The sequence below is a fragment of the Marmota marmota genome, unplaced genomic scaffold (genome assembly GCF_001458135.2).
Source record: "Marmota marmota marmota unplaced genomic scaffold, marMar, whole genome shotgun sequence".
NCBI lineage: Eukaryota > Metazoa > Chordata > Mammalia > Rodentia > Sciuridae > Marmota > Marmota marmota.
Window position 1 is genome coordinate 11,063,817 of NW_025999900.1, and position 26,133 is coordinate 11,089,949.

A 26,133-nucleotide genomic window follows, 5' to 3' on the forward strand; every position below is an offset into this window, starting at 1 on the left:
AATTTTATAATTCTTCAATGACTCTTAGCACTATATTCCTAAGATTGATCCATGTTGCTTATAGCTATAGTTCATTCTTTTTCATAACTATATCATAATTATAGAAATCAGTTTACCAAAATTTAATCATTTTTTCATTAGTTAATAATCGTTTGGAATTTTTATGAACAATATAACTGTTAACATTCTTTATATATATCCTGATATACCCAAATATATTACTCTAAAAGTAGAATTTAGGATATAGATGTCTTCAACTTTACTAGATAATGCCAAGTTGTTCTCTCAAGTAATTGTACCAATTCACACTCCCATCAGAAATGTATGAGATCCAGTTATTTTATATTCTCATCAATACTTGATATTTTCAGGCCTTTAACTTTTCCATTATTGTGGTTTTGTTTTATATTTTCCTGATTTTTAATGAGTTTGAACCTCTATTTGGTTCTTCTTGTGGAAATTTTTTAACTTTAAATGATTATATACAAATGCTCTTATATTCTGGATTCTAATATTTCATCATTTGTCTTTTCCCAGATAGAAGCTCCCCTTTTCATCTCTTTTGTGATGTATTTTGATGAACAAGAATTCTTAATGTAGTCAAATTTACTTATTTTTTTCTTTGTTATTTATGCTTTTGTTCTCCACTTTAATTGCCCCACCATTATCCTAATGTTTTATCTTTCTCATTAAATCCTTACTCTAGGTGGAAATGAGTTTTGAATATGGGGTGAGGTTGAAATATTATTTCATTTTTAAAAATAATTTTTTTAGTTGTCAATGGACCTTTATTTTATTTATTTGTATGCAGTACTGAGAATTGAACCCACTGCCTCACATATGCTAGGCAAGTACTCTACCATTGAGCCACAACCCCAGCCCCTACTATTTCATTTTTTTTTCCATAAGGCTACCCAGTTGTTTGTATTCATTTATTGTTAATTCATTTTTCCCCCATTGACCTATAGTGTCAGCTGTCATAAATTTAGTATCCTTATGTGTGGTCCTGTTTCTGGTCTTTTTATATTTTTTTCTATTTTTAGTTGTAGATGTATGTGGTGTTGAGGATCAAACCCAGTGCCTCAAATGTGCTAGGCAAGTGCTCTGCCACTGGGCTACAACCCCAGCCTACTTGTATAATAATTCTTGAAAAGAAAGTAGAACAGATCTTTTAGCAATCTTTCAAGGTTGACTTAGTCTTAGCCCTTTATTTTCATATATAAATTTTAGAATAATTTTAAGCTTCATTTTTAAAAATTGGATTGTTATTATTATTATTGGTACTGAGGATTGAACCAGGGGGCATTTTACCACTGAGTCACATTTGTAGCCCTTTTTATTTTAAGACAGGGTCTTGCTTTGTAGCTGAGGATCTTGCTAAATTGCTGAGGCTGAATTTGCAGTCCTTCTGTCTCAGCCTCCTGTGTCGTTGGGATTACAGGCATGTGCCACCATTGCCATGTTGAAAATTGGAACTTTAATAGAAGTTGCATTAGATCTGTAAAATCAATTAGTGCCAATTTACAGTCATGAGTCTTCCCAACTGAGAACATGGTATATCTCTCCATTTATTTACCCATTTAATACTGTCTTATGGTTTTCTTGATAGAGACTTCATAGTTTTTTTTGTTAGATTTATGTTTGACTTTTTTTAAAAAATCATTTTCCTTATTGATGAAAGATTTTCATATCTAGTTGATTTTTGACACAGCAACATTAGTAAATTCTCTTATTAACACTTTGCAGATAGAGTTTTGGAGTTTCTTTGTGGATAGTCATAATCTCTGTAAATAGTGACGTTTTTCTTTCTTTTTTTTTCCTTTTCTTTGCAATTCCTAGTTATTTATTTTGTTTCTTGTCCATTTTAGCTAGGACTTTTGGATAGATTTGAATAAAAGCTATGGTGCACTCTTGTTTTCTTCATAACTTAAAGGAAATATATTGAATGGTTTTCAAGTATAATGTTTGCCCTTATCAAGTTATAAACTAACTTCTAGTAAGAAAATCTAACAATGAAATTTAAAAAGAAATTCCTGTTTATTACATTAACTAAATTTGTTAATGCTTTCTTACCTTCCTGTAGTCATCTCTTTACCAAAACTCCACCCTTGTCCCCCAAAGACCTTTCAGTGGAAAAGTACTTAAATGCTGAACAATTATGATTCTCCCTTCCTACATCTGTGACTTGAAACTCTGGCTAATCAAAATTATGACTATCAAGGTCCTGAGGATGAAATTTTTTGATTGCTTAATCTTCTAATTTGTTTTAGAAAAACTTAAGGTTTTAGATTTTATATTATAGATAAAAAGAGGATAAATCACTTTAGGCAAATGCCCAAAGGATTACCTCTCTTATTTTAATTTTAAAAAATATTTTTTCAAATGTTTGCAAAATTTTATAATTTCTAAAGTTCTGTATCCATATATTTGATTGAATTATAAACAGAGATTATGCTCATTTTATATGTTTTTAAGGCATTACAGGAAAGAAAACGGAAAATTTTAGATGAAGCTGTGGAATTAAGTCAAGATCACTTTAAAAAATACCTAGTAAAACTAAAGTCAATCAATCCACCTTGTGTGCCTTTTTTTGGTAAGTTACTAAAGATGGATATTGTATTTTGAGGGAAAATGTGTTATAGTCCAAAGAGGCCAGTCTTTAGAGGTCAGTTGTTCATATTTTATATTACCTTGTCTATTTTCATCTGTATTGATAAATAAAACTTAAAACTCTATTATTTATTTGTCTGTAAAATGCAAGTTATAATAATTACCTCATGGAGTTGTAAGAATTAAAAATATTTTATCTATACGACCTAATACAAATCCTATCAGAACAGGCACTCAGAGAGTGGTAACTATTGTTTTTATCTATTTATGTCATATCTACAGTGTTTGTTTTCTCTTTATTAAAGGCTTTTAAGTGATTTGTTAAAACTCAGAATTGGAACAACTTTGAACAAATCATATTATTGTGTGCATGTACAAACATGTAACAACTAATTCCACTATTATGTATAATTTTAATACACTAATAAAAAATAAACTCAGAATTGTTATATATTAGGCAAAGTTTTATAAAGTGAACTTTTCTTAAATACATTCATGCATTGCTTAATGACAAGGACATACTCTGATAAATGCATCAGTAGGCAGCAATTCTGTTGTGCAAACAGTGTATTCACACAATTATAGATGGTATAAGTCAATTACTCAACATTGCCTGTTTGTTTTGTTTTGCTTTGCAATGGGGTCTTGCTATGTTTCCCAGGCAGGTCTCAAATTCCTGGGTCAAGCAATCCTTTTGCTTCAGCCTTCTGAGTAGCTGGAACTTTAGGTGTGTGCACCTGCTTTGAATGTGATCTCTTGATGCATTCAACATAGATGATACATGTGTGGCTGCTTGTGGCATAATATAGAATACTGTTTTGTAGTAAATGTTTTTGTTATAAAGTAATGATAAAAAGTGTAGTATAGTAAATGCATAAACCAGTAACATAGTCATTTATTACTATTATCAAGTATTAAGTACTGTTCATAGACAAACATGCTATACTTTTCTGACAGGTCTGTTTATGCAGGCTTGAAAAATGTGTTATGTTGGCATCATGACAGCTACATCTCTAGGCAATGAGGATTTTTTCAATTCTATTATAATCTTATGGGACCACTGTCGTATACGTGGTGTGTTTTATGTGCTATACTTTAATATGGTGGGCAGCAACAGTGGGTTTGTTTACACCAGCATCACTACAAACACTTGAGTAACATATTGTACTATAATGTTACAGCAGTTTTTCAGCTTAATTCTAGTCTGTGTGTGTGTGTGTATGTGCGTGCGCGCATGCACGGGCACACACACATTCATGCTGGTGATTTAACCCAGGGCCTCTCACATGCTAAGCACCTGTTCTTATCACTAGGCTATACTCCTAGCCCCTCCATTCTAGCCTTATAGATCATTTTTATATAAATATAATAATGTGATGTATGACTAAACTGTTGAAATTGTATAATTTATTTAAATCAAGGTTTTCCAACCTCAGCACTATTGGCATATGAATCAAATAAATGAATAAATGTCATGTGCTTGTAGGATGTTTAGTAGCCTCCTAGTTTCCTGTTTACTGTATGCTGGTAACACCCACATCATGATAACCAGAAATGTCTCCAGACATTTCCAATACACTCTGAGGAACAAAATGATCAATTGATAACTACTCATTTAAATATATTAGTAATTATTCAAAAAAGGAGATTAAAGTTTCTATTGTGAAATATTAAAATATAATTGGTTTTTAAATCTAAATCATGGGCTCTGAGAAAACAATTTAAGTCTGAACTCTTATTAATCAGCAGTGCTTATGATATTGATGATCACTTAAAGATTATTGAAAATAAATATTTAAAATCAAGCATTAGGGGCTGGGGATGTGGCTCAAGCGGTAGCGCGCTCGCCTGGCATGCGTGCGGCCCGGGTTCGATCCTCAGCACCACATACAAACAAAGATGTTGTGTCCGCCAATAACTAAAAAAATAAAATATTAAAAATTAAAAAAAAAAATAAAAAAATAAAATCAAGCATTATTACAGAGGTAATAAGACCATACTCAATAAAAATTTGAAAGTGTTGTAATGTGAAAAATAAATAAATAAATAAAATCAAGCATTAAAAATTTTGGTTCTATTTAAAACTTATAATTTAGACTTTGTAAACACGGTTTAGGAAAGCTTAATTTGCTATTTCTTAGACTAGTAGCCTTTATTTTCTTTTTATTTTAAAATTTTTCTATGTTAAAAAAATTTAATGGAGAACTAATCATAATCATAAAGTCTATCAGAGCCTTGCCTTATCAACATTATGGAGTGGAATTGCTAGTAAGTCTTTCAGTTTTACAAGATTGTTTTTCCAGATGATTGATTAAATGACCAATTTTAAAATAAATTTTCTTTAAATATTTTTTTCACTAGGAATATATTTAACAAATATTCTGAAGACTGAAGAAGGGAATAATGATTTTTTAAAAAAGAAAGGGAAAGATTTAATCAATTTCAGTAAGAGGAGAAAAGTGGCAGAAATTACTGGAGAAATTCAGCAATATCAGAATCAGCCTTATTGTTTACGAATAGAACCAGAAATGAGGGTAAATATTTTTTTCCTTGTCTTTAAAAGGGAATGTGTTAAGTACTGGGTGATCTCTACGAAATACCATAATCATATATCATGCTGTTTATTTTGCTTTGTAAATAAAATGAGTTAATAATTGGTGGTTAACAATGTTAAATATTATACCTACACTATCTGCAGTTATTAATATGAAGTGCTTTCTCTTGAAAATATCACTTCTTTGTTGAGTTGGTTCAAGCAACACTTCCAAAAAAGTGAATGGCAAAGTTGAACAAAAGAAGTTTTTCTGATGTCCATGCAGTAAAAATCCACTACTAATTTCATCATTGATGGATAACCATCTTAAATATTTTATGTAAGCCAGTATAACATTAAATAACTTATCTTCTCAGAAGATCACTATGCTTAAGTAGGAGAAGAGTTTGGAAGAGTGGTATATATGCATAGCACAAAAGGACTCAAATATTCTATCAATTGATGTTCTATTTTGAACAATGGTGTATAATACTGATACTGTGATATCATAAGTGTGCATCTTCTGGCTTTCCTACAGGTATACTTTAATTCACTAGGAACATACATTCTTGCTAATATTTTGGTAGTGGAAATCTCATGATGAACCCTCTTAGAAACATTATGCTTAGTGTATTCTATGGCTTTGTCTCATTTTACGTTGAGCATTAAAGGAATGCATTATTTTAGTTTTAACTCTGACAATATGTCTATCTAGTGGCCTGTTGCCATTTCTGTCTTTATTGAAATTTTTGTCCCAAGAAAGTTAGGATTGTACTTTTTTCCTAACAGGGGAAAAAAAATGTGGGATGCCATCTAAATTAGAGTGGATTATGATACCATGTTTATATTAAATGAACTTAATATATCATATGTATTTGAAATTGAGAACATATTGTAATTTAACTTGTCACGTTAAAAATTATGCTACACTCTTGAGTCGGAATTTTGAGGTGCCAGCAGTGCCGCCCATCTTTGGCAGATCACGGTGCCTTAAAGGAGATAGCGGGACACTTGTGTGTGATCGACTTCATCACCTCCATGGTAGCTACGATTTTTCATAATTGAAAATAGCAAAGTAAACCAAGATGTCAGTGGATCCAATGACCTATGAGGCCCAGTTCTTTGGCTTCACACCAGAGACTTGCATGCTTAGGATCTATATTGCATTTCAAGATTACCTATTTGAAGTGATGCAGGCTGTTGAACAGGTTATTATGAAGAAGCTGGAGGGAATCCCAGACTGTGATATTAGCCCAGTCCAGATTCGTAAATGCACAGAGAAGTTTCTTTGCTTCATGAAAGGACGTTTTGATAAACTTTTTGGCAAAATGGAGCAGCTGTTTTTGCAGTTGATTTTGCGTATTCCCCCAAATATCTTGCTTCCTGAAGACAAATGTCAGGAGACGCATCCTTATAGTGAAGAAGAATTCCAGCTTCTCCAAAAAGAAATTGAAGAATTACAGGAAAAGTATAAGACTGAATTATGTACTAAGCAGGCCCTTCTTGCAGAATTAGAAGAGCAAAAAATTGTTCAAGCCAAACTCAAACAGACTTTGACTTTGTTTGATGAGCTTGAAAATGTTGGCAGAGATCATGGGACTAGTGATTTTAGGGAGAGTTTGGTGTCCCTGGTCCAGAAATGTAGGAAACTCCAGAACATTAGAGACAATGTGGAAAAGTAGTTTTCCTTTGTTCACTCTTTCTTATGTTCCCCATCTTTTTTGGTCCACTCTTCTCAAGTAGCTGTACTGCCTTGAACTAGTCTTTGAAGCATCTGTTCATTAGAGTTTTCTAATAAGTAGAGAGAGATTCTTGATTCAATAATGGCTCATTTGGGGGCATGATTGAAGAAGTAAAACTACAGCTGAAAATATATAATTGTACCTTGTTTATAAGTCTTTGTGATCCTGGTCCTTTTGGCTTATTCTTTGGATAATACCAGGTGAGAAAAGGGTTAAATGGGTGGCTTCTTTATTAACCAGCCATTATACTATGAAATAGCCAGCATAGGGTTCTGCTCTTGCCCAGTAACTTTGCTTTACATGAAGATGTTATAACTGGTTGAAGAAACAAGCAGAAAAAAAAAAAAAACACACCCATCTTTGATCTTTGGTAAATAAGAAAGTTGTTTTTATTTCTATAATAAATCTCTCCTTTTAAAAAATATTTTTAGTTATAAATGGACAATACCTTTATTTTATTTGTTATGTTTTATGTGGTGCTGAAGATTGAACCCAGTGCCTCACACGTGCTAGGCGAGCTCTCTATCAATGAACCACAACCCCAGCCCAAATAGATCTTTTTATAAATGAGGCCCTGGTGATGTTAAGCAATTTAATACCTTGGGGTCCTGCAGAAGATAACATTGGACAAAAAAGAAGCAGATACCACTGGAATAGAAAAGGAAGCATGGGGTGGGGGGTCATGGCTCAGCGGTAGGGCACTCGCCTAGCATGTGCGAGGCCCTGGATTTGATCCTCAGCACACATAAAAACAAGTAAATAAAAAAAAAGAAAAGGAAGCATGGGGCATACACAATAATGAAGTTTGTATTTATTGACTCAGGTTTTATACCTTTTTTATAGTAAAATTAGTTTTAGACTCTGCCTTATAACTAATATTTAATTAACTTATTTATTCATACTGAGGGTAATAAGCATCAAATGTTTAGTACCCTCAGATTATCTAAGGGAAGGGGAGAAATATTAATGATTGATTTTTTTTTTTTTTTTTGCATGCAATGCTGAGAATCGAACCCAGTGCCTCACACATGCTTGGCAAGCACTCTACCACTGAGCCACAACCCTAGACCTAGTGACTGATCTTAATGTGTTATTGGCTTTTCATGTCTTCCTAAAGAACAGGGTTTTGAGTTTTTCCTGTAAAGAAGGAGTTACTTGGAGTATTAATATTTGCAACTAAATATTCATAGACTTAGGAAACTTGTGCTTATTATCAAAAGGTCTTTTGGGCTGGGGATGTGGCTCAAGCGGTAGCGCGCTTGCCTGGCATGCGTGCGGCCCGGGTTTGATCCTCAGCACCACATACAAACAAAGATGTTGTGTCCGCCAATAACTAAGAAATAAATATTAAAAAAATATTTTTAATTTAATTCTTGTTTCTAATCCTGTGCATTAAATATATATGTTCTAAAAAAAAATTATGCTACACTCTTAAACAGAATCTACAAATTGGGCATATTGAATGAAAATAGCCACTATCAAATCTACCCTCCTGAATTATGAGATAGTTACTATTCTTTGTTCCCAGTTCAAATACTCTACAGTCCTTAGAAAGAATGACCTAAAGCATACCATTAATTAAAATGCAGACATATAACTGTTTTAAAGTAAATAGTAATTTTTGTTGCCTGTTTCATTGGGCCCACCCTCTCTATGTGGATCTTCAGAAGGCTAATAAGAAAATGTGTTCTTAAAGTCAGATTAGAGTTCACAATATATTTTTTCCACAGAAATAATTTTACATTGTCATTGGGTATACTTGAAATAATACTTTAAGCATTTGTATCTCAGTAGCATATATGCCAATAGGTTTTTCTGTTCTGATCTAGGTTTCTTACCATCATTTAAAGCATTTTGGAGAAGGGGAATGCCTCTTTATGATTGAATCAAAGTACATTTAAAATGTATACAAACTAAGTTATTCATTTTACAAACCAACGTTAACCAAACTAAATAGTATTTTTAAGTTAGAGCAAATGATGAGAAAATTAAAAATACAGCTTTCTAAAAGTTTTTAAATTACCGTTGGCTAGTGTAATTTAAGTTAGCTAACTTGAATATAAAAAGTAATTGTTTCTGTTAGAGGAGTGATATACTTTTCAAGTTCATTTTGCCTCTTACAAAAGCCAAACCCAATAAATATCTTTTACTTGCTTCTTAAACACTCAAAAATGAAATAAAGCTAAATCCAGAAATTTGCTTCTAAGGATTTTTCAAAGATAACCATAAGAATTATGTAGAAAAATATATGCACCAGGAGTTAATAATTATTATTATAGCAGAGAATTAAAAGGCTTTTATCTGGATAACTGCCTATATAGGATTAGTGAAATGAATTCTGGAACATGTCTGATAAAATTCCATAGAGTTAAAATTTGTACTTTATAAGATAAGTAAACCACATGGGAACAACTTGACTATAAACTTTTAAAAAGATTAAAAATAAATATGATGTTACCCCAATTTTGCAAAAAAGAAAAAGTTTCTATTTATTTATTTATGTATATATAATCACACATAATAAAACACCAGAAAATATAGTAAAATATAAACAGGGCGGTTTCCAATTAGTGAGATTCCTTTTTTTTTTTTTTTTGAGGGGAGCACTTTGCTGAAGTATTAAATTTCCTACTTCGGAACTTAAATTTTTACTTGCAAAATATTTGGTGAATATTTTTGATAAAGATAAAATATTTTTGATAAAAATACTTTTGTACCAGAATTTGACACAGATAAGTTATAAAGTTTATTATAATTTCTCTTGATTACTTTTGAATACGTCTTTCCAATTATCAAAGTTCTGTTGTGGTTTTTTAACTATAATTTTGGTTCTAAACACTTTTGTTAGCTTACTCGTGATCATTATGTTATAATTAGTAGGACTACTAAAGGATAAGTGTTAACTACTGAGCCATTAAAATCTGTTCATCCTATAATAATAATGTTTGACTAGAATACGACTTCCAGAGAAATTATGTAATCTTATTGAAAAGTAGAGCAACTGGAATAAACAGTCTTTGTAACCTTTCCAGACATTGTGATCTCTTAATTTTTTAGTTTTAAAAATGATCAAATAAATAATTTTCACTAAAATTTTGAGTAAGATCTTATTGTAATAAGATCTAAAGTATATACTTAGAAGTATTTCTTTAATTCCAGAGGTTCTTTGAAAACCTTAACCCCATGGGAAGCTCATCTGAAAAAGAGTTTACAGATTATTTGTTCAACAAGTCACTAGAAATCGAACCCCGAAACTGCAAACAGCCTCCTCGATTTGTAAGTCCATGACAATGTTGGAAAATATTATTTTTAATATTTAACACCTGTTTCCTTAAAATTGTAATCAAATAGCTATTTTTAGATTTTTTATAGTACTATTTCTAAAATTATGTATACTGTAAAGGAAGATATCAGCTTTTTTGATAAAATCTGATGTATTCTTTGTCCTAGTACCACTTATCTGTCCATTTTTGATCCCTTCTAGTATAAGAGAAACAGGTGTGAGAATATGAGAGCCTAGCAGTAGCTGAATGGAACAAAGGAAGTGAAAAGAACTGGGAAAAGACTAAGCAGTAGTATATAGTTTTTTTTTTTTGCTTGACCATTGGCTCTTGCCATTAGGGCTCCATGGTCTGTGGTTGCCAGTGAAACCCATCTCTCACACTAGGAATTGCATCTACACTTTCTAGTTATTCCACAGGTTTGCAGTGGCAACAGAAATAATGGAAGACTAATTCTAAGTAGCTGAAAGTGAAGCAAGATTTGGAAAAAAGTAAAAAACATTTATAAACGGACTCCCTTTGGCAAAGCAGTAAACTAGGTAGTTGCATGGTATCTCATTCTCACATCAGTATGTGATAGAGATTATCCTTACTTTGTAAATAAAAAAATTGAGGCTCAAAGAGATTAAATAACTTTTTCAAGACTGAACAGCTAGTTTTTGGCACAGTTGAGATTTTAACTCAAACTTTTTTGAGCGGGTGCTAGGGATCTATCTCAGGGCCCCATGCATGGAAGGCAAGGGCTCTACCACTAAGCTATATCCCCAGTCTTTTTTTTTTTTTAATTTTAGAGACAGGATGTCTCTTACATTGCCCAGTGTTTTAGTCACTTTTTCATCACTATGACCAACAAGAACAACATCAAGAGGAAAAAGTTTATTTTGGCTCATGGTTTCAGAGGTTCAGTCCATGGTCAGTGGACCCCTAACTTTGGGCCTGAGGTGAGATAGAACATCAGGCAGAAGCAGAAAGGCGGGAAAGAGGTAAAGCAGCTCAAGATGTGGAAACCAGGCAGCAGAAGCACTCTTTCTCACCAGGGTCAAAATATAAACCCAAAGGTATAGCTCCCAGTGATATACTTCCTTCAGCTACACCCTACCTGCCCATAGTTACGACTCAGTTAATTCATTGAAGTGAATTAATCCACTGATTGTTATAGGTCTCATAATCTGATCATTTCACCCCTCAACATTCCCTCATTGTCTCACACATCAACTTTTGGGGGATACCACATATCCAAACCACAATATCCAAGCTGGCCTCAAACTTGACAATCCTCCTGCCTCATCCTCCTGAGTAGCTGGGATTATAGGCATTTACCACAGCATTTGCCTCCAACTCAAATTTATGAATCTGAGTTTTTTGTTTTTTCATCAAGTTACCACTGCCAGAGTTTTAAAATTGGGACGGAGTTTAGGATAGGGAACAATGATAGCCCTCTTCACCAAAGGGTTTTGAAAGCACTGTTGTAGAGATTGAACATTTAGTATAAGAAAAGGGGAAAAGGGGACTTTTTAAAAAATGAAGCACATAACATAATATAAACATAAATTATGTTCCCAGTAAATATTTATTAAATTGATATAAGTTATTTGAAAGAAAAGTTTAGATGCAAGTGTTTTAGGAGCTAAAGGTTGTTTTGACACAATTTTTTAGGCATTTTATTTCTACAGTTATTAAAAGAGATTTACTTATATTCAAGTTCATTTTTAAATTAATCCAGTTAAATCCAGAAGTTATTACTAGAATACCACAAACTGCCCCTGCAGATTGGTATTTTGTTGCACTCTTTTAATTTGTTCCTTGAGAATTAATTAACTGGTTCCTTGAGAACTAATTAACTAATAATGTAACTCATGAAAGTAAATGATACTAATTATGTTTACTTTTCCTAGGCTAGGAAATCAACCTACTCCTTAAAATCTCCTGGAATAAGGCCTAATTCAGGCCGGCATGGCTCTACCTCAGGCACTTTACGAGGTCATCCAACACCATTAGAAAGAGAACCTTATAAGATAAGCTTTAGTCGGGTTGCTGAAACTGAGCTCGAATCAACAGTGTCAGCACCAACCTCTCCAAATACACCATCTACTCCACCAGTGTCTGCTTCTTCAGAACATAGTGTGTTTTCAGATATGGATCTCAATAGTTCCTGTGGTAAGTATTTGATACAAACCATTTGGTAAAAAAGGAATTTATGTTTCAGATAATTCTCATCATTTTAATTAATAAACTATAGAATCCTTTGTAATCAAATCAGTATGAAAAGTGGCATCTAAATGTGAAAATGGTGATTATCACATTTATGCATTTGTTAATGCATGTTGTTTTCTGATTTATTCATTCAACAAAGATTTATTTAGTACTTTTGGGACCTCACCACCACTTGAAAGGGAGCAATGGGCAGTGAATAAGAAAATAAGTACATAAGTTCAGTGAGGAAAATTGAAAGGGACTGTGATAGAAGGGGAACCAATTACACTAAGAAAGAGAAAAACATTCTAGGTACAAAGAATACTTAGTTTCATCTTTCTAAAAAAATCCGACACATTAAAAGATGGTGATAAAATTGTGTGCTATGTATATTACATGTTACTTTATGCTGACATGTAAAAAATAAAACCATACATGTTACTGTCTTTTCAAATTAATTTTTCTCATTCCAATAGGTAGCAATAGCATCTTTGCTACAGTGCTCTTGCCACATTCAAGTAAGTATGATTCTAATGAAATTACTATAATAATAATAATCTGGTTGACCAAATTTGTATTTGAACATTTTGGGGCTTAGCAACATGGAAAGAATAAGAAAAATTTTTCCCCTCCCTCCTTCCCCTCTCCCCTTCACCCCATCCCTCTTTTCTTCTTTATTTCTGTGGTGCTGGAGATTGAGCCCCAGGCCCTATACATTCTAGACAAACCCTCTACTGATGAGCTATATTCCCAGCTTGAAAGAAATTTTTATAAATAAATTGAATTATTTGCTTATTGTTATGTAATATTTAAATTTTCCTATAGTTTTTTAAAATTATTTTATGACCTGTCTGTGTTCAAGGGACTGTGTGACCTTGAACAAATTATTTTTTTATCTCCAAACTTATTAGGGACCAAATGAAATAACTATTTAGAACACCTAATTTGTTTCTTAGCACAGAATGAACAATTATTTCATATCAGTTGCCTATCTTCTTCCCCACCCCTTCCAATTCATTTTCCTGTAGGAATAATGCACAGTCAGCACTTTATATATGTGGTTTCCATATCCATGGATTCAGTCAGCCACATATTGAAAATGTAGTTATACCTACAGTTCTTGCATCTGTACTGAACACATATAGACTTTTTTATATTGTCATTGTTTCCTAAACAATACAGTGTAACTATTTATATAGTATTTCTACTATAGTATGCCACAGTCTGGCTGGGCACAAAATCACGAGCCACCACACAGCTTGTAGATTCAAACAGCAACTCTTTATTCCCGAACTCACACCAGCCGTCTACAAACACGTTCTGGGGAAATCCACGTTCTCTGCCCAAATCCACGTTCTCTCCCAAATTCACCTTCACTGGGCTTCTGTCTCCCAAAATATACTGTCTGAATCCTGTGAGAACTCAAGGGGAACTCAGGCAGCAGGATACGCCCTATTCCCAGCAGGAATAATCTTAAACCTTAAACCTGGAACCTAAACTGGGAACGCCCTAAACCCGATTATGTTAAACCGGGAACACCCTAATCCGCCCTGGTCCTTGAGCGAGGTCAACTACATTCAATGTCACTGCAAAATGTCAGCAACATGGGGTACGCTGGCAAGGAAATTGTCATACCTACTTGGCTAATGGCTCCCAGCAATAGTAGGTATTATAAATAATCTAGAACTGGGCATGAAGGCACACACCTGTAATCCCAGCTACCTAGGAGGCCGAGGCAGGAGGATTGCAAATTCAGGGTCACCCTGGACAATTAGAAACCCCAACTCAAAATTAAAAAAAAAAAAAAATACAAACCCTGGAGTTGTAGCTCACTGCTAAAGCACTTGCCTAGCATATGTGACGCCCTGGGTTCAATCCCTAGTACCCCACCTCAAAAAAATACTAATAATGTAGAGAGGATTTAAAGTTGCAGGATATATGTAGGTTAAATGCAAATATATCATAGTAAATTGCATTATATAACATTATTATGCATTGTAAGAGACTTAAGCATCTGTGGAATTTGTATCTGTGAAATATGCTATAATCAGTCCCAGATACCAAGGGATGACTATACTAAATGTTTATTAAGTTCCCAGGCTAGCCTTTGATAATTTATTTCTTGATATCTTATTTAAAGTAGTATTTTAAGGAAAGCAGTATTCTATCATTCTAAATTATTTCATCATTATCAAAATGTTATTAACTTTCTGTGGCTATTTGTTTAAGACAAAAATAACCCAAAAAGGAACACAGCAGCTTTGGGAATAATTCTCTTAATCTGGAGAACCTCTGCTTCTAACATAGTAAAATGTATATGATATAGACAGTAGCAGGAATTCCAGTCTTTTCAGTGGCTCTGAGTCAGAGGCTGAGACAGAAACCAATGCAAACTGGTTAAACACTTAAAATGAAATTAACAGAAGCTCCCTACCCCATGTCTCTTCACCCCTTTTCTTGTTCCTCATTGAAACTTCATTTCTAAAATGATTTTTTATATTGCTTCCTCTTTTAAATCATTAATTTTACATACTGTTTACTGACGAGGATTTCATGTTCTGCCTTACCTATACTTATCACATTGAGGGCAATGTGATATTATTCACTATTAGATCAAGTGGTATTTATTGTATTTCCTTTTTAATACACTTCTATTTCCTGGAGTTAAGAATTTCCACATTAAAGCATGGATTTGTTTAAGACATTGCTTGGTCTTCCCATGCCCTTTTATAGCACATTTTCATAAGATCAAGCCTATTAGAAAACCTATCAGAGTTTTCATTTCTCTTCCCCTTTCCACCCCTTCTCCTCTTCCACTTGGAAACCTCCTTCCTGGCATTCTCCAATTTGAACTGGTTGCTGTCTCAGCCTCTGACCCAACCATCAACTTAGAAGTTTCTTTATCATCCAGAAATTCCCTTCACCTTCCTCCTGTATTGAATTTTTGTTTCTTAGATTCCTTTCTTTATGTGTTCCCTCATTTTGGTAGGGGCACATACTTGCATAGTAACCTGTTAAAGTATACTATAGTATATAAATGTTTAAGTTCTTAAGTTTCTGGAAGTGTATTATACATTTAATTGTTAATAGTGTGCCTGAGTATAGAATTTAAATTATCTTTACTGTCTTCTAGCTTTTATAATTGCTATTAAGTCTAATATCATATTAATCCATTCACATATTGAATGTAATTTTTTCCTTTTTTTGGTAGTACTGGAGGTTGAACTCAGGGATACTCTGCCACTGAACTACATACCCAGCCTTTTTATTTTTTATTTTAAGATAGGGTTTTTTAAATTTTGAGATAGCTGCCTTGGCTAGCCTCAAAATTGTGATTCTCCTGCCTCAGACTCTGTAGTATCTGCGATTATAGGCATGTGCCACTGTGCCCAGTTCAGTACATATTTCTGAATGCTTGATATGTACAAGAGATATGGCAGTGAACAAAATAGACAAAAATTCTTCTTTCAGTGTCCACGGTTTCTGTTTCCTTTTTTTTTTTAAATAGCCAAGGTATAACTACAGTTGTAAAAGGATTTAAATGAAGTAAAAGTTTATTTCTCACAAAAGCCAGAACAAGTAGACATTTCTGCTCCACAGGATTTTCAGGCTAGCAGGGTGATTCAGAATTCTCAAGATGTGGCTTCCATCTCTATCTTGAACAACTGCTCCAATAGATACCATTTTTCAGCTAGCAGAAAGGTGGAGAGCAAGAACATTTGTTATGAAAGCATGCATACATCACTTCTGCTCTCATTCCAGAACTTAGTCACATGGGCTTACCTAGCTGCAAGGTCGGCTAAGAAATACTGTTTGTAACCACACAGCCTTTCTTAGCCTCTGGTATTAGCTGGCAATTCTTGTATACCTTTGCTTTCTGATATTTCATTGTACACAGATTTTTGTTTCATGCACAAAGTTATTTGCCTTCAGGCTCTCAAAATGTATATGAAACATAAATGAAGCCAGGCATGGTGGTGCATGCCTGTAATCTCAGCAGCTTGGGAGGCTAAGGCAGGAGATTGCAAATTCAAGGCCAGCCTCAGCAACTTAGTAAGAAGCTGTTTCAAAATTTTAAAAAATTTAAAGGGCTGAGGATGTGGCTCAGTGGTTAAGCACCCTTGGGTTCAATCTTTAGTACCAACAAAGAAAAGGAAAATAAAATAAATGAATTTTGTGTTTACCTTCAGGCTATGTGTATAAAGTGTATATGAAACATAAATGAATTTTTTTATTTAATCTTGGGCCTCAACCCCCAAATATCATATTGTATATGTAAATATTCCAAGTCTAAAATCCTTATTACTTCCGGTCGCAACCGTTTTGGATAAGCAGTATTCAAGTTTGTACAGCTTCTCAGCTAAGCACAAAGGATTTGGTGGCAAACAAGAAAGACTTTCTGCCTGTTTATACAAAATACCTCCAAATTTTGGGGGGAAAAAAATCATGTGCATGTAGATCATATTGCTCATCTTCCTCTCTTGATTTTTTTTACTTCATTTATAGCTCCTTGGTCTCTTATGTTAGTTCTTCTTCAGCTTTCCAAACTATTAACATTGGAAAGACTTGATCCCGAAACCTCTTTGTTTCTTTGTTTCTCACTTCTTACCTCATTCAGTAACATATCATTTATGGGATAATTTCCAGGTTCATATCTCCAACTAGATTTAGACTCATATATTCAATGACCTGTTCCACATTTTCATTTGGATATCTAATAGGAATCTAAACTTAACCTTTCCAAAACTGAGTCTCCAAAGCTGTTTTTCCTACTGCCTTCTCATCTCAATTCAGTTACTTAGGCCAAAAATATGAGAGGTAGCTTTTCTCTCTTTCCTCATATCTCAAATGTGACCCCATCAACAAATCTTGATTACCCTCAACATATATCAAGAATCTAACCATCTCTTACCATTTCTACTCCTACTACCCTGATAGCCACTACAATCTCTTAACCTTTTTCAATATGATAGCATCCTAATTTTCCATTTTTCTTGCTTTAGTATATTTTTTCCTTTTTTAAAAATTAAAGCATTATAATTCTACCTAGTATTTGGGTTCATTTTGACAAGATCATACATACAAGGAATTTGATTTCCTCTCCTCCCAATTTTCCCCGACCCTTACTGATCTTCCTTTCACTCCTTTATTTATCTATATTTAACTGGTATTTTCTACATATACATTAAGGAGAAATTCCCTTTGGCACATTTACATATGTATATAAAATGATTTTGTTAAATTCATTCCATGTTTCTTTAACTTTCCTTTCCTTTTTTCTTCTCGTTTTCCTACTTCTACTCCAATGTGATATTCCCTGTATCTTTATGATACCTATTTTCCTCCCCCAAAGCCTTCTTTCCCTTATTTTGTTCTAGCTTCCACATATAATAGAAAATATTTGATCCTTGATTTTCTGAGTCAGGCTTATTTCACTTAGCATGCTTTTCTCCATTTCCATCTGTTTACCTGCAAAAGCCATTATTTCATTCTTCTTTATGGCTGAATAAAACTCCATTGTGTATATATATTTGCCACATTTTCTTGATCCACTTATCTATTGACAGGCATCTGGGTTGGCTTCATAATTTGGCTATTGTGAACTGTGCTGCTGTAAACATTGTCGTGGCTGTATCACTATAGTATGCTGATTTTAGTTATTTTGAACAAATACTGAGGAGTGGGATATAGCTGGGTCATATGGTTTTTCCATTTCTAGTGTTTTGAGATTCCAAAGTGGTTGTACTAATTTGCAGTCCCACTAACAATGTATGAGTGTACCTTTTTCTCCATATCCTCACCAGCATATATTATCTATATTCTTGATAATTGCCATTCTGATTAAGTGAGATGAAAGCTTAGTGTAGTTTTGATTTGCATTTCCTTGATTGCTAGAGATGTTGAACATTTTTCATATATTTGTTGGCCATTTGTGTTTCTTCTTTTGAGGTATGTCTGTTTGGGGCCCTATAACTGTGAGGTTATTTTGGCATTGAGCTTTTTGAGATCTTTATATATTCTTAATATTAATTAATCCCCTGTCAGTGGAGCAGCTGACAAATATTTTTTTCCCATTCTGTAGACTCTTTCTTCACACTCTTAGTCATTTCCTTTGCTGTGTAGAAAGAAACTTTTAATTTGATGACATCCCAGTTATTGATTCTTGGTTTTATTTCTTGAGCTTTAGGGGTCTTGCTAAGGAATTGATTCCTCCACCTATACAATGGGGTGTTGACCCTATTCTCTTCGAGCGGTTTTAAGATTTCTGGTATAATTTCTAAGTCTTTGATTCATTTTGATTTGACTTTTGTGCAGAATGAAAGATGGGGATCTACTTTCATTCTTCTACATAGAGATATCCAGTTTTCCCAGCACTATTTGTTTAAAGACTGTCTTTTCTCTAACATATATTTTTGGCATATTTTTCAAGTATTGGATGGCTGTAGAAATGTGAGTTTGTCTCTGTCTATTCCATTGATCTTCAGGCTATTTTTGCTGCTATAGCTCTGTAATATAATTTGAGATCCTCCTGTATCACTTTTCTTATTCAGAATTGCTTTGGCTCTTCTGGATCTCTTAATCTTTCAAATGAATTTAAGGACTGTTTTTTCTAGTTCTGTGAAGAATGTCATTGTTATTTTGATGGGAATTGAGTTTTTTAATCTGTATATTGCTTTTGGTAATATGGCCATTTTGACAATATTAATTCTTCCTATCCAAGAACATGGGAGGTATTTTTATGTTCTGAGATTATCTTCAATTTCTTTCTTCATTTTTCAATGTAGAAATCTTTCACCTTGTTTAGATTAATTTCCAGATGTTTGTTTGTTTGTTTAATTTTGAGGATATTGTGAAAGGGATGATTTTCCTGATTTCTTTCTCAGCTGAATTGCTATTGGAGTACAGAAAAGCTATTGATATATGAGTGAATCCTGCTACTTTGCTAAATTCATTCATTAGCTCTAGGAATTTTCTGGAAGAATTTTTTTGGTCTTCTAAATATAAGATCATGTCATCAACAAACAGTGATAAGTTTGACTTCTTATTTTCCTGTTTGTATTCCTTTAATTTCCTTCTCTTGCCTGATTGCTCTGGCTAGAGTTTCGAGAACTATATTGAATAGAAGTGGTGAGGGTGGACATCCTTGTCTTGTTTCTGATTTTAGAGGAAAAGCTTTTGTTTATTTTCCATTCAGTATGATGTTGGCTTTGGGTTTGTTGTATATAGCCTCTATAATGCTAGATAAGTTCCTTCTATCCCTAGTTTCTACAGCATTTTAACATGAATGGTTGCTGTATTTTATCAAAGGTCTTTTCAGTGTCTATTGAGATGATCATATATATGGTTTTTGTTCTTTATTCTATTTAAGTGGTGAATTACATTTATTGAATTGTGTATGATGAACCAACCTTGCATCCCTAGGATGAAACCCACTTGGTCATGGTGTATTTTCTTCGTTATATGTGTTTTAATGTGATTTGCTAATATTTTATTAAGGATTTTTGCATCTATATTTATCAGGAGATTGGTCTGTAGTTTTCTTTCCTAGATAATTGATAGTTGCCATTTGGTATCTGGTTTGGATGTTAGGGTTATACCTGCTCCAGTATACATATATTTTTTAAAAATAGTTTTTTAGTTGTACTTGGACACAATGCCTTTATTTTATTTATTTTTATGTGGTACTGAGGCTCGAACCCAGGGCCTCACATGTGCTAGACGAGTGCTCTACCACTGAACTACAACCCCAGCACCTCCAGTATGTTTTTAATACAACAGCCAGACTGATCCTTTTAGGAAATAAGTAAGACCTTGACTCTCCTGTATATAAAACTTTCCATCTCACTCAGAATAAAAGCTAAAGTTCCTTCATAGGGCCCACAAGGCCTTACAGGGCTTGGCTTCCTTTGATCTGTGAGATCTAATAATCTGCTGTTTTCTTCCCTTACTCGTCACTGCTTTAGTTATTCTGCCTCTAGAACACAAAGGCACATTACTACATTAGGACTTCTGCTTTTGCTCTTCCTTCTGTTTCTAATGCTCTTTAACCATTTGGCATCATGGCCTGCTCCCTTGACTCCTTCAAGTTTTTGCTTAGTGTTTCCTTAGTGAATTCTTCCCCAATCACCTGTTTAAAATTGCTTCCCATCCACCTATTCCTGAACCCCTTTCCTACAAATTATTTCTTCTTATGGTGTATAGCTATTCTACTTTTACATATTTATTCTTTCTCCCCAACCAGAATATAAACTCCATAAGCAAGTCACTATTATATTGCTAGCGAGTAGAACAGTATTTGGCAATATAGTAAATGGCCCAATGTTAATGAAAACAATCTGGTAACAAAATGGTCTTCATTGAAAATAAAATTGTGTTCACACAACAAGGGTTATTGAGTGTCTACTATAAAAAAGTATAAACATAGTGGTTATGTGGTGGCTATAGAGTCAGACCCAAATTCAGAAACTATCAAATATGTCCCACCATCATTTAGATATCTTCTGTTTCCATGAGTCTATGTGTTTATAAAGAAGAAAAGACTCATGTAAGACTGCCTTAAACAGTAAGAACCCATTCTGACAGACATAATTGGAACTGTATAGGAAAGCTGCTTTAGGACTAGTTGATTCAGTGGCTCAATGATGTTATTAAAGACTGGAGTTCCTTTTGACTCTCATTGTTTTGTCCAGATTAACATCTTTATCTACAGCTGTTTTTCCTTAAGGTCATAAAAATGCTGGCAGGAATGATAAAAGTTATATGTTTCTTTGTTCAGCAGATAGAGAAATGTTGAAAAACAAAATGGCAAAGTACTTTTCCAAAATAACAAGTTGTAAGTGGGCACAAGTTTTTAAGTTGTTAAGTGGGCACAATATCTTTATTTTGTTTTATTTTTATATGGTGCCAGGGATCGAACCCAGTGCCTCACGCATGCTAGTCAAGCACTTTACCACTGAGCCACAATCCCAGTCCAAGGGATATCCTTTTTAATAGCCTCCAGAAAAAATCTCCTTTGGTATTTCAGTGACAAGTTGAGTTCTAAGGGATGAGTTTAATAGAGTAATTCCATTTCTTTAGCCGGAATTTTCAGACTTGGACTAATCAGGCCTTATTCCTGTTGCTAAGGGGTAAGGTCAGCTTTCCCTGAAGCACACATGGCTACATGTATGAGAAGGTGGATAAAAATCTGATCGTGGTAAGAAAATGAGAAAGTGAATCCTGTGCCCACTTCTTATCAATACTCCCAAAAGTATACTTTTTGTAGCAACTGTTGGGTCCCTGAACCAGCAGGACCCCTGAAAGTAACTGCAGAGTCCACATAATCAGGGCAGCAATTTTTGACATGGAATAATAAATTTAATATCTGTATTTGAGGAAAAAGTTCCAATTCTGAGTCAATCCCTTTTCCTGACTCCTGTTCTTCATCATGAAAAATGTAGCAGTTGTGGAGGGGCAGGGGGGAATCTAAATGCAGTGACAGAGACCATGGATGGCTGCTAAAAATGTAACATTCTTGAGAAATACTAGTGAGATATGTCAAGTTCTGCAAGAGGATTGGAAGTAAAAAATGTACAGTGAAATTACTATATACATCAGTATAGAAAAGTTTTCCTTTTTAAAAGAAACACAAATCCATAGCTTTATAGGAAAGACAGTAGAATGAATTAGACATAATTTTCCTATGTTCATATATGAATACATGACCAGTGTAACTCCACATTGTGTACAACCACAAGAATGAGAAGTTATACTCCATTATGTATAATTTGTCAAAATACATTCTGTCATGTATAACTAAAAAGAACAAATAAAATTTTTTTAAAAACATAACTTTATAAGTCAGTGGAAAGTGACTTAAAATTATCAGATGTGTTTATATCACATCTTATACACTATTTTTTAATGCCCCTAATGCTTTGGCATTGCTATTCTCTATTTATTCCTTATTTATAGCTCTGATAGCTTTAATTTTCTAAACAGTCATTCGCTGCATACATCTATTGTACCTGGTTGAAGTGTAGTAGAATCTGTGAGTAGTGATGAGTAGTAGCTATGACTTGTTGACATTTCCATTAAATTGTTTATACATACATAACAACTGTGGATTTGTGTTGTATTGAGCTGAAAGTTAACTGGCTTTCAGCCACCACTTTTGAATTTTTATTTAGATTCATTGTGTATGTAGCAAACTCTTGTCTTTTTTTTTTTTACTGGTACTAGGGATTTAACCCAAGGGTGCTTTAACCACTGAACTACATCCCTAGCCTTATTTTATTTTATTTTGAGACAGGGTCTTGCTAAGTTGCCCAGGCTGACTGAACTCATGATCCCCCAGCTTCAGTGTCTCAAGAGGCTGTGGGATTCCAGGTGTGCCACTACCATGCCCAGCAACTCTTGTCTTTTAAAATATAAGAATGGAAAATATTTCTTGTAATCTGCTCTTTTGCAAAGAATATTTAATTTTTAAACAGTATGCAGGCAGTGAATAGTATGAACCGGATCATTTTTGTATTGATTGATTAGTAAAACTTCTATAAACTTATATTTTTTAAAATAATTACAGTACTTAGTATTATTTGCAATTTGAGTCATTTAAATCTAATATTAGTTGAAATATTTTTCTAAATTTTATGCCCTATCAGTGAAGGCCTGCAAAAATGTATAAAATTAAACAAACAATATATAAAATTCCCTTTTTATTACATAAAATTGAAATGCATACCTAGTAAATCTTGAGTGGTTATTTAACAAATTACTAGGTAGGTAGTGTCTTTCAATAGGTATTTAATATTTTCTGAAGAAGTAGGAATTATGAGTTATATCTTTCTAAAATTATTTGTGTGCCATTGTTTTTATCCTTACAGTTTTAACTCATGAAAGCAATGATCCAAAAGTAAATTTTAGGAAATTTAGGCTATTATTTGTTCTGTTATTCTAACAGTCTCAGGAATTTTTTTTACAAAGACTAATATGAATTTAATTTTATTTCTTAAATTTTGAATTTTGTTATATATCATTTAAATGATAATATAAGCATTCACACTGTAGTAGCATTTTTAAAATAGCAACCTTCTTTGCTATTTTATTAAAAATCTAGGCTTTTCACCCTTTTGTCTTTTTGAGGAGGGTGGTACCAGGGATTGAACCCAGGGTAAGTTAACCACTGAGCAACATCCCTAGTCTTTTTAGTATTTTTTATTTTGAGACAGGGTCTCACAAAGTCCTTAGAGTCTTGCTAAGTTGCTGAGGTTGGTCTTGAATTTGCATTCCTCCCGCCTCAGCCTCCTGAGTTATTGGAATTATAGGCATGTGCCACTGGGCCCAGCACCCATCTGACTCTTAAACTTAGTGTCTTTACAAAGTGCACTGGAAGGTCTGTTACTGGCAGAAGGGTTGGGAAACAATAAGACCATGTGATAAAGTCATTTGATAATGAACACTGTGAATATTTCAAGTTTGTTTTATAAAATCTAAAAGAAAACTTTTGTCAAACTACAAAATCTATATATACTTCTATATTGTAAGAGTTGATAGTTTTATTTATGACTTTGTAGATTGTTATTTGGATATGAAACAAAACAGAAAAATATATTAAGAAGGGATATGTTTGACTTCTTTAATGTATCACATTTCTTAAAACATTTTTAATGTGTGCTTAATATTTAATAAACCAAAAATGATACATTTACAATGTCATGCATATTGTCAGTGACAAAAGTAAAATTATTTTGTGGTAGCAGGAAACAAAAACTATACTTCGATGTCCCATAAGCAGTCACTTAGCATGTTTAAAACTAAATTCATCAACTTATTAACCAACTTATTCCTGCAAACTCAATCTAAGTATAATGACAAATAAGACATGATGAATGTCTCTATGATAACTGTGAATGTGGAGAAAGATTAAATGGGGAGTTGGACCATAATTATAGAGTTCTTTAAAACCATATAAATAAGACAAAAGAAATTGATCAAAATGAAAATAGTTCTTATTCTGTACCTAGTTGACCTGTTCAGGGGTAATTTTCTTCTAATACTTTATTATTTAGTAAATTTTCTTCAGTGTGACTCTATAACATATACCTTATTATTAAGAGACCTGCAAAGAGAGTTATATGATATATAACCCTACTTTATGGTCTCCTATATGGAGATTTTATTACCTGTGTCGTCATGAACCTGATTGTAGCTGCTTCAGAGTAAATGTTTTCTGCTTAGGATGATTTTTCTCTAAAAGTAACTACATATATACATTCATGTTTTTGTTTGGTTTTGTTTTAGATTTTAAAAAGACTTTTGGAGGAGGAGTCTCATTATTAATCATAACTAAATAATGTGCCTTCAGTTAGTTATCATATATACTGTGTACCAGGAACTGTGTTAGGTACTAGGGATACAAAATAAATGTACTGTCCTAAGAGAGCTTACATTTTAGAAGAGAAGATAGATAATATATACAGGTAATACAGTCTGATAAATGCCATGGCAGAAGTGATCACAAGTTGCAATGAAGTTTTGTTGGATAAATTGCACTGTAAATAGTGGTTAAACTAATCTTTGCCTCCCTAGAGTCCATCTTCAGTTCGTGTGGTAGTTTAAATAAACCAAGTGAAGAGCTACTGATTCCTCCTCCACTTCCTCCTCGAAGAAAGTTTGACCAAGATGCTTCAAATTCAAAGGTAATCAACAGGACCTGGGTTTGCCTCAATTTATTCAAAAATTTATGGATTTTCAAAATAGGACTTTATTCTTATGAATTTGTTGTATTTTGGCTTTTCTTTATCATTTTCCACATTTATATTGTTATATTTGAAAAATGCTTTTAGTAGTTGTTAAATTCTTATAAAAAACTTTCCTTTAAAAAGGCGGGGTGCTGATTCACAGACTCAGAAGTACACTTTTTTTCTGGTACTAGTATGTGAAGGATTCTTCCAATTTTCCACCAGCTTTTCAAATTTAAGGGTGAATCACTTGGAAAGCTTGTTAAAACCTGATTGTTGACCCTTACCCCTGGCGTTTTTGATTCAGTAGATCTGGAGTGAGGCTCAAAAATTTGCTTTTATAACCAAAGGCCCAGTGTTCTCTCCAATGTGCAGTTGCTAACTCACAATAAGCAGTGGGGAGGGGAGAATAGAAATTCACTGGCTCAGACAAAGGGGAATGAAGGGAAGGGACGGGGAATGGGAATAGGAAAGACAGTAGAATGAATCAGACATAACTTTCCTATGCTCATAATGAATACATGACTCCACATCACGTACAACCAGAAGAATCGGAAGTTATACTCCATGTATGTATGATATCTCAAAATACAATCTCCTTTCATGTATAACTAAAAAGAACAAATAATTTTTTTAAAAATTTGCTTTTCTAACAAGTTCCCTACTGGTGCTGATGTTTCTGGTCCTTGGATGACCCTTTGAAATCCACTGTTCTAAGTATCATTGGGAAAAGTAGAAGTAAATGCTTAATCAGGAGAAGCTGGACATTAAGTCTCCTTAACATCATGTCCTTTCACATCTACAAAACTATATATTATTTTTGCTTACCTATTATTATAAATAAAATTCATGAATTTCTTAAATTTATGAAATAGTAACACAAAGCAAGAAAAATTGAAGCTTTATGTTCTAAGACTTCAATTAAAACATGTCATATGTAGAAGTATTAAACAGAGCCCTTGATTAAACTAGAAGTAATGTACTTATAAATCTGATGATTAAACCAGATTAATTTACTTTGAGCTTCTGGATTTAACTTGTGTGTCAAGTTA

General features: G+C 33.4%; 2 protein-coding genes across 2 annotated transcripts in view; both read left to right on the forward strand.

Annotated features, from left to right (window-relative positions):
• Sos2 (SOS Ras/Rho guanine nucleotide exchange factor 2) overlaps positions 1-26,133 on the forward strand; it is an 80,627-nt gene that overhangs the window by 52,673 nt on the left and 1,821 nt on the right. Inside the window, exons 17-22 of the mRNA XM_048798617.1 lie at positions 2,476-2,593; positions 4,972-5,144; positions 10,045-10,161; positions 12,062-12,323; positions 12,836-12,877; positions 24,930-25,039. Of these exons, the coding sequence (XP_048654574.1) occupies positions 2,476-2,593; positions 4,972-5,144; positions 10,045-10,161; positions 12,062-12,323; positions 12,836-12,877; positions 24,930-25,039 (822 nt within the window). The remainder of the gene's footprint in view (positions 1-2,475; positions 2,594-4,971; positions 5,145-10,044; positions 10,162-12,061; positions 12,324-12,835; positions 12,878-24,929; positions 25,040-26,133) is intronic.
• On the forward strand, positions 5,175-25,639 carry LOC107143311 (protein MIS12 homolog). The gene is made up of 2 exons (XM_015486950.2): positions 5,175-6,824; positions 25,628-25,639. Coding segments are annotated over exons 1-2 (597 nt in total). The 5' UTR covers positions 5,175-6,228; the 3' UTR covers positions 25,629-25,639.

Bases quoted from the DNA above. Each gene is read 5' to 3' on its own strand.
- LOC107143311 (XM_015486950.2), top strand. From the start codon at position 6,229: ATGTCAGTGGATCCAATGACCTATGAGGCCCAGTTCTTTGGCTTCACA.